Here is a 12,010-nt window from a genome sequence, read left to right on the forward strand (position 1 = left end):
ATTCAGGCGCCCTGACCTGTATGTAAATTCCTTAATAATATTCCAACACAATAATAAAATGTCTTCAGTTGGGGGAATTTCTCAGCTAATGCTGATACTGGTTGAATTAACTACCATATAATATAATTAAGTTGAATAAAAATGTTTAAACATTTGACAGAATTTATTATCCCATTAAAAATGCTGATTTATTAAAAAAAAACATATACAGATCACAAAAATGTTAAACAATAAAAGTCATATAAGCATCATATCCTCTAGTTTTAGTAATTTTCTAAATAATGTGAATTAGTGCTAAATCCAACAATACACACAAAACATGCCACATGCTCTCTCCATGCTAAAATCAATCACTTTTATCAGTTTATATGTACTGTATGGAACCATATCTATGATTTTTGCAATTATACACAACAAGCTGTTTTCAGCATGTCAGTGCATTGCTGCAACATTCTGTACATCATATGACTGCTGAAAAACAGATGGAAAGATATACGACTATCACATGAGAGCAAACAGGAAGTGATGCATTACCTGCTCTGCAGCAGCTCTGGGGCCAAAGACTGCTGTCGCCGCAGCGGAGCCTTACAGGCCTGGGAGGAAACCTCAGTGAAGGAGATCTTTTTTTTGATGGGCGGGTGGCTGAAGGTGTGCGCCCGGCGACGGAACTGCGGGGCATCTGGGTCCTCCTCAAGGTAACTGGGTGGAGTCCCAGGTGGGGAATCACCAGGGGAGTCAGCCTGCTGGGTGAACAGAGGATGAACCAGGTCAGTGTTGAGATGGACCCAACACCCTGACGTACAACGATATTGTATTCAAAATATATCTTTGAAATCCTCAAACTTTAAAATCCACAAGCTCAGCTTTTCCAAGAGTCAAACCTCAAATTCAACTACTTGCCAGACAGAAACAAGCAATCTACTGAGAGATGCATGTATAACCTTCAAGTTTCAGACCAAGCAAAACAAATGACTTGACGTCAGCTTTATCAAACTACTGATTCTCGACTCACCCAGCATTTCCCTCTCCCCGTCCAACCTGAGTCTCGGTTCGCTTCCCCAGGCAGAAGTGGCTATGTTGGTGGTAGCGTGACTGCACACACTATTGTATGTTAATAGTCTGTGTCAGAGCCACATCAGGCACACATGAGCTGTTGGAGGTGGACCGCAGCACAATGGAGGTTTTGGCTGCTGTTTACTGTCATGGCTATAGGAAAAGTCTCACTTCCTCACTCTGTTTCCTGTCCCTGCGCTACTGAACCCATGCTCTCCTGTGAGTCAGTACACAGCAGGGCCAGGAAACCAACAACGGCTGCACAATGCTCTCTCTCCTTCCACCTGCACAAATCACAAACCCTGCCCACTTCCTTCAGCTGCTTACAGCTAAATTTGGGAAAAACAAATGATCCAAACAACATAATAGTTCTCTTGGCAGGGTAACACAAAGGGAATGGGAATCTTTATATAGTGTAAGTTTGATCAATTTGGAACCAGTTGGTTAATTGTAATTGTACAAATGGCTCAGAAAAGAAAAGTTAGTACTGAGGAAAAAGTTAAAACCCTTTTTTTATGACTGATCATTGTTTATGGATACCACTTGGTTTGATATTTTGTTATAGATTGCCGCATTTTTCAACTGGGGTTTGAACACAATTTGACCAATGAATTTCCATTATTCTTCCAGTTGTTTTTGAATTCTGGATAAGGGTTTTTAAAAATAGACATTAATATTGTTTGGGATTAAGTTAATCAATATTTAGCCAATGAAATATTTCAAAGCAGAGCATAACTAGACAAATGGATATTCACTACATAAATTTAATAATATTCAAATATAAACTTCCCTGATATTTCCAGGTTTTCCATTACCTTAGAAACCCTATATTTATTCTATTTTTGTTGATTATTATTTTACTTAGATTACTTTCCCCAATCACTCCCTTTAGTTTAGTTTTTTGGGTTTTTTTGGTAATCCTATTAATACTGTTATTTTTCAATTATGATTTTATTTCATTTTACAAAAATGGTTTAAAGGGATAGTTCACCCAAAAATTTAAATTGTCATAATTTCACCATCATGTTGCTCCAAAACTGTATGACTTCTTCTGTTAAAAACAAAGGAAGATATTTTGAAGAATGTTGGTAACCAAACAGTTTTGCTGACCACTGACTTCCATTGTATAGAGAGAAAAAAAAACATTTACTGATACATTTCTCTCGCTTTATACATATACTCTCTCTCTCTCTCTCTCTCTATATATATATATATATATATTAGGAGAAAGTAAGTCATTTGGACAACATGGGAGTGAGTAAATGATGACAGAAGTTTCATTTTTGGGTGAACTATCCTTTTAAATCAATCATTTTCATCATTGTTTTAGATTCACTATATGATAATAATTCTCAGAACTGATTCACAGTACATATAACTTGGAAGAGAGCCATAAACAAGGAGTTGCTGGATTGTAACATGTTATTGAGAGCTGAAGGTGCTCAAAAATTGGCAGTGCCTCTGAGGCCATGTGAGGACCCTGTGGGAAGGAAGAGCTGACTGATTTATTTTCCATGGAGACATGTCCAGAGACCCGAGCTTACCATCACACACACCTCATATTTCACACCCCACCGAGACAGCGAGGTGGACCGGGTCAAAACAAGCCACCCCCCAATAAGCAAGGCTGACAGGCCAGATTCAATCCTATTCCTCAAGCTGATGCTGAAAAGTGTATCATAATGTAGTGTATCATAACACAGCATTGGTATTATTTTCAGTATGCGGTGGTAATTGACACCACAGAGACATGCTTGCTGGCAGGGGAAGAACAGAGACGTGATTCTTGGCAGGGAGACAACAAGAGCTGGGGTTAAAATGACAGATCCTGGTCTTCACGTGTTGTGTGATACTCACGCGGTCAAAACTTCCCATGCTGCCGAGACGCATTCGCATACGGTTGGCCCCCTAGGAAAGAAAATTAAACAACAAAATTAAAATATAAAACCATCAGCAACCTGCTTGAATGTCAGGATTGACATTTACACATGAATAAAACAAAGATTCTGTCATCATTTAATCAACATGTCATCCATCATTCACAAACCTGTATTATATTTTTCATGGAACACACAAAAGATGATATTTTGAAAAATTATAATGCTACTCTTTTCCATGTATCAAAATCAAATAGTGCCCATCGAAAAATATAGAAATATAAAAATGTATACAGGTTTGGAACAACATGATTGTGAGCAAATGATTGAAACTGTTCCTTTAACTGAACACACACACATCTAATGGAGAATTCAGGCATAGCTGATCTTTATCCTTACACATAGATATTGTTTTGTGAGTAAATACAGCAGATGGTTAATTCCTTGTAATACTGTACACAAACAAAGGCATTATTCAGTACAGGGGTGGGGTAAATGGGTCAATCCCCATTCATAGATCACAAAGACATAGATCAGGGGTGGCGAACGTCGGTCCTGGAGAGCCGCAGCCCTGCAGAGTTTTGCTTCAACCCTAATCAAACACACCTGAACAAGCTAATCAAGGTCTGAAGGGTTACTAGAAAGCTACAGGCAGGTGAGTTTTAATTAGGGTTGGAGCTGTACTCTGCAGGGCTGCGGCTCTCCAGGACTGGAGTTCGCCACCGCTGACTTAGGGGTACAAAATGTACAAATGTGTACCTCCCCAGTGACAGCTTTTGTACCTTTTTTTCTGAGTGTGAGTTGTGCATGGAGAAATGCCCACATTTTCTTCAGAAAATGGTCAAACTATGATTGTTTTTTCAAATATTGAGATTTTGTGCTTTTTGCTTATTCTTTTGTACTATTAGAAAAGTTTGAGGGTGTTTGAGCTCAGAAATACATTAAATCTGAGTGTTAAAATTTGACGTCTCACTATATTAGAGTTGTTGTGTTGTGAGGGTTTAATCAGGAGATGATCTCAGGTTAGGTTTGCACTCATGCTATCAGTATAACGGTGAAGCAGCGTGCTGAAACTCTCTGCGGCAGCACAGCTCTCCTGTCAGAGCCGGTTTGGATGAGGAGGAGGTTTGCGGTGACCCCTGTGCTCAAGAGAATCACAGCATTCAGCGCTTTCTGCCCTGCATATCTCACGTCTTTAATGCATTCAAAAGTACAATGCATAAAAATACTATGGTATTTTTTTTAATACTCAAATTAAATATGTATGAGCTCAAACCCCCTCAAACCTTTCTAATAGTAGACAAACATCCATAACCATAGAAAATCAGCAATCTTCAAAAACAACAACTGCAATAATAAAAACTATTATTATTATTATTATGCCCATGCACAACTTGCCACTACGATGGCACAATGCCTACAGTGGGATTTATAAATAATTGTGTGGAAAAAGGTTAAGTAAAAAAAAAATTACAAAACATCTACAAAAAATTTTTAATGAAAAATCAAGGTTGTGTCCATGCACAACTACAACGTGTTTTTATGATGTCTGTGATGTGATTTATTATAAATAATTGTGTGGAAATAAGGTTAAGTGAAAGATTATTAGTAAAAAAGTAAATACATTTTTTTAATTGTAGCTTAATTTTTTTGCCCATTCGCAACTCACTGCTACAATACCACAATGTGTATGATATATGATTCATTATAAATAATAAGATTAAAACGAAAAATAAGTTGTGACCATGCACAACTCGCTGCTATAAAATAAGGGGTGGCGAACGTCGGTCCTGGAGAGCCGCAGCCCTGCAGAGTTTTGCTTCAACCCTAATCAAACACACCTGAACAAGCTAATCAAGGTCTGAAGGGTTACTAGAAAGCTACAGGCAGGTGAGTTTTAATTAGGGTTGGAGCTGTACTCTGCAGGGCTGCGGCTCTCCAGGACTGGAGTTCGCCACCGCTGACATAGATGGACAACACACACATACTCGTGAGATGATGTTCTCCAGGGAGCTTGTCAGAGAACTCCGGGCTTTGTTCTTCAACGCGTCCAGTTTATTGCGGCCTGCACTGGAGTTATCAGAGGTCATGGTGCTGCCAGAAGCATTCTGCTGTCCCACAAAGGAAAAAAGGGAGCGAGTAAGCGAGAATGAATGTGCCATACAACTAGACAGTTTTGTGACAGATCTGTGAAAACCGTGTTCTGCACTTGGTGACATTTCACTCAATAGATTATAAAATAATGGAAGAAAGACCACCAGGCATCAGGGATAAATCATCACCTGTCTAAAACAACGCTCTACCACAGAAACACAATAGAGCTTAAAGCACAGATTAAGTGCATTGGAAGCCTTGCTAATTATGTCTTCCCCCACCCCCAATTTTCAATTTAAAATAAATTATTTTCTATTTCAATATATATAATAAAATGTAATTTGTTCCTTTTCAGCAGCCATTACTCCAGTCTTCAGTGTCACATGATACTTCAGTTTAGCTATTTATTTATTTATTTGGAAACTGTGATACATTTCTTTCACAATTTGTTGATGAACAGAACATTTAAAAGAACAACATTTATTTGAAATAGAATAGTTTTGTAACATTATAAATGTATTTACTATCACGCTTGATCAATGTACACACATACATACATTATATTAATATGCATGCTTATATTATTCAATACACACTAACCAATAGCCACAAGCTAAGTGTTATTAATGGAAAAGGAAAGTTGTAATGTGCACTGATAAATCATTCAAAATAAGACCAAGAATATAAATTAAGAATGTAAATAGCATTAATTTTGACTGCATTGCTTTAAAAGCAGTTAGACATAAGACATTTTTCCAGAGACGAAGTACTCTTGAGAATGTACCATACCACACACTCAGAAGGGCAGCTGCATTCATTCAGGAGCTCTGTTCTAATCTATAGCTGTTCAGATGACACTTACACAATCTGTCTTATCCAATTAGAGCAGGGGTGTCAAACTCATTTAAGGTTGAGGGCCGAATCGGAGAAAATGTCCCCTTGTGCGGGCCGAATTACCTTTTGTTAAACCCTAGTTTGCTCACAATTACATTAATATTAACCATACAAACTACAATATAATAAAATTAAAAAAATCTAGGACAACTTTTTTTTTTAAAGATGATGCTTGGTTATTTTAGGGGTGTGCAATATTGACACAAAATTTCTTTTTTTTTTTTTGATGGTGCTAATTACCATATTTTGCAGAGTGTGTTTTTGAGATAGCACCTTGGTTGGTTTAAGCCTGTAATGGATAAATAAATATGACAGTAAAGCCGCCAGTAGGTGGCAGCAAGTTTCCGTCTTAATGAGTGATCCATTGACTCATTCATTCAAAACGGCTGATTCGTTTAGAAACTAAGCTGGTGATTGTCTTTATGAATGGGCCAATGAATCATTGACTCAAATAATTTGTTCAAATACAGATTAATTCAGTAACAAAATACACAGTGCTGCTTTGGAGACACACAATTGGTCTTACTTCGGCTTTGTTAAAAACTATTTCTTGCCAAAACAGAGATAAACAGATAGCATTGTGACTAATAACACACTTAATACTAGCATCTTGTTTGTTGAGCTGTTATATAAAATTTAAATTCAAAGTAAAATATTGTAGCGAATACACTTTATTTAATTTTCAAAATTATGTTTTATTTATTATTTTATAATATTGTTTAAATCATCTTGCGGGCCGGATTGGACACCTCTGTGGGCCGTGTTCGGTCCGCGGGCCGTATGTTTGACACCCCTGAATTAGAGGGAGGTCACAGTTTCATGACTCTGCAAGGCGGCGTGGGTGGGCAAAGCAAGTGGTGTTTTTATGCTGTTTGTGTAGTTATGCTACCTGTGGGACCTCTCCAATATGAACATGAGACTTCTGCTTAGTCTCGCACAGCTGTCGGAGGTGAAGAATCACAAGCTCGTTTTCTTCATGATCGGATGCTGGCTTCATTTTCTAATGCATGAGAAAATACAAACTAAATATGCAATAATAGAATTGAAATTGAAAGATGTTTAGCTACTTTGTCTGCAAAATTTCTCTTTATGTGCCTACCTGCACCCGCTCGAATATGTTGACCTGCTCGTTGTCGCTCAGTTCGGACAGGTACTTCTGAATGGCTAGTTTTGCCCTGGGAGGATACAAGCCTGGGAGATTGAGAGAGAAACACACTGGAATATTGTACTAAAAGTGGGATGAGGACATTGAGTGAGTTGATGGAAGCTGGTGGCTGTACCTTCTATTCTCTCACAGAGCTTGTGCAAGTCATGCATTGGACAAGCTTCACACAGTTCGATTTGGTTCTTGGAGCTCTGCAGAGCTGCTGCTGTGGTAAAAGCTTGTTTCAGGGTGAGCATTACTTCATCCACCTGTGTGGAGACAAATAAAAAAAAAAGTCTTGGTGAAATACATTAATGTCAGTAAAAAAATATCTTAATTCAACAAGTCAAAAACGTATACAGTAATAGACTTGAAACATAGACAATGAAAATCTAATGGCCAATCATACAAGATTAATTATTCAATATCAAAACATGTTATTTGATTTGTGAAGTTGTCTCAATTGTCATTTTGAAATGAGACAATCTTTCTGTACATGTGTGCAAAAACATACAGTACGTCTAATTCTATTCATCCTCTGGGTGGCATTCAGTTGGCAGAGATATCAGCATACTAAAGGCAATGTCCACAAGACAGGCAAGGGAGGGTCATTGTTTCCATTGTAGCTTAGGATAAATAATTGATCAGTGTGGTGACAACAGGTTCTGCAAGCAAGTCAGGACTCACCAGAGACTCACTAGCGCACTGGAACACGTAACACACATACTGGGCTGGGCCAGACTCCACCACATCCCGACAAATAAAGCCAAAGTGATCTGTCTGTTTAACACCCTGCGGACACAAAAAACAACATCAATAAAAGATAAATAACTTTATAGAGCTGCGAGTCACAATGCAACAACAACAACACAGAGCAGCATAATTATTCACTTTATAAAACAAATGATTCTGAAATCTGATTGGATGAAACGTGTTCGAAACAGTGACTGCACATCAGTTTAATTTTATTTTAATTTACCAACTTGCTACATTGCTTGGCAACTGTAAACGGCTTAGATTTAGTCTAATAAACTTGGCGCAAGAATTGTTTAATGTGATTATTATTGGTAATACACAGAATTTTTATTCAATTAACCAATATATAATATAGTATTATAATATAATACCAATGTATTATACAACAATGAACCCAATAAGCATTTAAAGATGTGTTTTACAGTGATTTTACCAAGTAAAAATGCCTACAAACATCCCTTAACTATGACAGATTAATATAAGACAAATATAAGTACATTTGTAAAAAAAAAAAATTCTGGTACAAACCCTCATGTTAGTAGTTTGGTACTTGATTTGAATAGCATTGTGTGATAACATATGGTGACATTAAATATGAGAGGGAGAGAGATTATCTCTAAAACCAAACAAACCTAATCCTTACACACACACACACACCTGTGAACGGGACGAGATCTCCTTAAAATTCTTCTCCAGAACCACAGATTTGGTGTCAGGGCTGATGAGATTCACTTCAAACCGTCCAACCTGCACAAAAGAGCCGTTTGAGAGCATACTTTGCTTACTGAGAAGGAAGCAGCAGGAATAAAAACACAAATATCAAGCTAAATGTCTGATAACTGATAACTCATTTTTGGTTTACCATTTTTATTTTTTGTCTATTTAAATTTAAAATGGCCCTTCCCGTGCCCTGAAATAAGCATATGCATTATTTCCTGTCAAACGCCAAGTAAGAGTATTCTAGTACCTAGTGTGTATGCGAACTGATGCAGTCATAGGACACAACACACAGTAAAAATAGTATATTCTTAGCCTCAATGGTGAGTGAAACTGCTATTGGCTAATGGCAGACATTATTTAGTAACCTAGCAAGATATTTAGTCGCACATGTGAATGATTTACTCGCAATGTAGAGGATTGTCTATTAACTTTAACTGTATGGACAAAAACTGTTGAATATTGATTGGTTGGCATTTTAACGCCATGCCAGCTTCCTTGACTATTTTCATGGCAAGTAACAAACTGAAATACTATAAAAGAGCCATTTGAAAACCTATACAAGTTTTCTCAAGTTTGCTTTTGGTAAAAAGACAAAAAATAAATTGCCTCTGTTAAAAAATTATTTGAAAAACAGTTGAAAGAGTTATTGATATCTCTTGCATTCCAACATAAAAAGAAATTTCATTTTTGAGGCACCTGTCAAAGTTCATGAAATCACAAGCTAAAAGTAAGCTTGTATCTGCGTGTAGTACCTGGAACAGCATTGTGCGATTCTTGTCAGCGTCAGAAGGCTGCACGTTATTGGGCTCACTAGCGTGTCTCCTACGAGTCGACCCCTTGCCCGCCTCTCTGGGCCTTTTCTGCAGACCGCCCGCCAAGCTATTACAGCGCGTACGAATCTCCTGCTGCTCCCCAAAATCTGAGTCCTCCAAGATACATTCAGGAAAGACCCCTAGTAGGCTGCCGGTACTGGAGGAGCTAGTCAGGTCCAGATTCCCATTGCCCTTCTCAGACAGCTCTTCCTCAATCAAGTTGGTCTCGAGTTCGTCGACTTTGCAGAGGGAGGAGCTTAGAGGGTCGTCACCCATAATGAACTCCACAGGGGCCTCGGTGGAGCTGCGCTGGCCATTGAGGAGCCGCAGACGCTTACGCTCAATCTCGTGCTGGCGGAATTTGTCAATGCAGTCGTCGATCAGAGTGGAAGGGGCTTTCTTGTGGTTGACTGTCACTTTTCCACAGTAAAGCACTTCAAATTTTTGGGAGTTGTAAAAAGACTCATCACTGTCTTGCCTGGGCTTGCTTTCCTCCTTAAGAGCAGCCTTGGACACCTGTCTAATGCTGCTAATAACCTCAGGCACCTGGGGAACAATGTAAGCCATTAGATCAACAGTAAAAATACTAAATCAACACACTGAAAGGCGAACAAGGACAAAAAGTCCATAAAAAGGCTCAGTTGTTATGTTAAACTTTTGCAGGGAGACTTGCAGGTTGTGTAACTAACTATGTTCAGCCCCTGAGAAACAATTTAGGAGTCAGTAATACATAGGCCAAGGCAGACTGACGATATCAGAAAAAAGAAAATAAAGAAGAACCTGAGTGTGCATTAAAGAAGCCAAATGGATATGAATCTATCAGACAGGCCTCCTTTCTGGTATTTGATGCAACTGTTGATCATTTAGAATGAAACCTGAAGCTAGGAAAAGCAGATCTGTTTTTGTCTGCCTGAATATCATTATGAATCTTTTGAAACTAGGTGCAAGGGCATAGGTTTGGTTTAAACAGTTTTTGAAACTTTTTCAAATCGGTAACAGTATACATATCCAAACAAAATATGTAAATGAAAGATGAAATCCCTAATTCTATTTCTATGTATCTTAATGTTGTTCTTTACAGGATCTTACAGGCATGTTTCAAACAGCTGAGAAACTCAAATGTAACATTTTTTAAAATAAAACGGGGCTGGATTAAAAAAAATCATCAAGACATTTTTATATAGGATGTATTCTAAGAGGTTTGTAAGAATGTTCAGTAACTGCAGTTCTTGAAAAAAATCTTAAGACGTTCTTAAATATTTTATATAAGTACATCTTATTTTTTCTAAAGTTTAAGATTTAAGACACAGTGGACACTGTCCTAAATTTAAAAGGATATTAACACACCTTTTTTTTCAGAAAATTATTTTCAGAAATTCAAATTCTTTAACAAATGTAAAAAGAGGTGCTCTACCAACAGAAGAAGAGGTACAACCAAAAATCAAAAAACATATGAGCTGAACAAAGGTGCACAGTTTTACAGTCAGACCCAGATCTTTCTAAAACGTTTGAACATCCCCCATTTGTCACAGTGCGTGCGGGGAGATGAAGCGAGGACTCAATCGCTGGAGTAATGGTACTTTATTTTAGTCATAAAAAAATGAAACAAAAACAAACTCAAACCACCCCGAGGGGGAAAAACAGACAGGCAGAGCTAAAGCTGCACACATGCAGACACGAAACACACACAATGAGAAATGACGGCTCAGCACAGGACGGCAGACACAAGGAGAATAAATAGGAACCAAACGAGGAGGCTAACGAGGGAGACACAGGTGGAGCAACTAAAACAATAACGAGGTAACAAGATGGGAGGGGCCAGACAATAGACAGGAGAGAGCACATGGCAACAGACAAACACAACACAAGCCATGTGCTCCCAGAACACAGTCATCTGGTGGCCCTCCTGGGCACACCGGCTGAAGACTGTGACACCATTGATTTCATTTCGCAGAGCAAAGCATCTGAAAAACTTTTTTGTTAAGGCTGATATATGCAAAAGTCCCTCAAAGCCTCCACCATTTATAATTCTAAATGTGGAAATTGCACTCCGTGCCAGTTCACTAAAAGGTTAAAATATTTTTCACATCCTAGAACAGGTAAAAATATATGTATAAAAAGTGTCTTCACATGTAATTCATGTAACGTTATTTATGCTATACGTTGTCCATGTGGATTGTTGTACGTGGGTGAAACATCAAGAGAATTGAGAACCCGCATTTGCGAACATCGTAGTGCCATTAGACGTGGGGATTTTTACTTTGGCATCGAGCAAATCCATTCAGCAGGTCAGGGAGGAGATATTGATGTGAAGCGCAAATCCAGAGAAACCTTTTGGAATTTTACTTTAAACACATTGTTTCCCAAAGATTTTAATCAAGAAATTGATTATAGTTTTTGAGAAAAGTACTTTTTCTTTATATGGATACTTATGTTAAGCTTGTATCTTTGATTTTTTTTTTTTTTGACAATTGATTTGAAGCTTGTTTCATTGAGCCTATTTATATTTTCTTTAAAGTTTGATATTAAACTTGTATTTTTCTTTTTTTCTCTCCCTAATCCTATTAGGAAACTACTTCTCAAACAGTACAATTAGTGGAGTTGCACACCTGTTGGTGATTATCAGACTGCACATAACTGTGTGAGATTGTTACTCTTGT

At 37.9% G+C, this 12,010-nt stretch overlaps 1 protein-coding gene across 4 annotated transcripts in view; it reads right to left on the bottom strand.

The window, feature by feature from the left end:
* LOC107600383 (TBC1 domain family member 4-like) overlaps positions 1-12,010 on the bottom strand; it is a 32,954-nt gene that overhangs the window by 13,302 nt on the left and 7,642 nt on the right. For 2 of the 4 annotated variants that reach the window (XM_016292264.1, XM_016292260.1), the window contains exons 2-10: positions 9,291-9,896; positions 8,476-8,565; positions 7,750-7,854; positions 7,199-7,331; positions 7,018-7,109; positions 6,808-6,918; positions 4,919-5,038; positions 2,911-2,961; positions 535-743 (exon numbers count right to left, since the gene is read on the bottom strand). In XM_016292264.1, the coding sequence (XP_016147750.1) occupies positions 535-743; positions 2,911-2,961; positions 4,919-5,038; positions 6,808-6,918; positions 7,018-7,109; positions 7,199-7,331; positions 7,750-7,854; positions 8,476-8,565; positions 9,291-9,896 (1,517 nt within the window). Of the gene's footprint in view, positions 1-534; positions 744-2,910; positions 2,962-4,918; positions 5,042-6,807; positions 6,919-7,017; positions 7,110-7,198; positions 7,332-7,749; positions 7,855-8,475; positions 8,566-9,290; positions 9,897-12,010 lie in introns of all 4 variants that reach the window. The other 2 variants (XM_016292262.1, XM_016292261.1) reach the window with 1 other exon arrangement.

Source organism: Sinocyclocheilus grahami, unplaced genomic scaffold (assembly GCF_001515645.1).
Source record: "Sinocyclocheilus grahami isolate Dianchi unplaced genomic scaffold, SAMN03320097.WGS_v1.1 scaffold283.1, whole genome shotgun sequence".
NCBI lineage: Eukaryota > Metazoa > Chordata > Actinopteri > Cypriniformes > Cyprinidae > Sinocyclocheilus > Sinocyclocheilus grahami.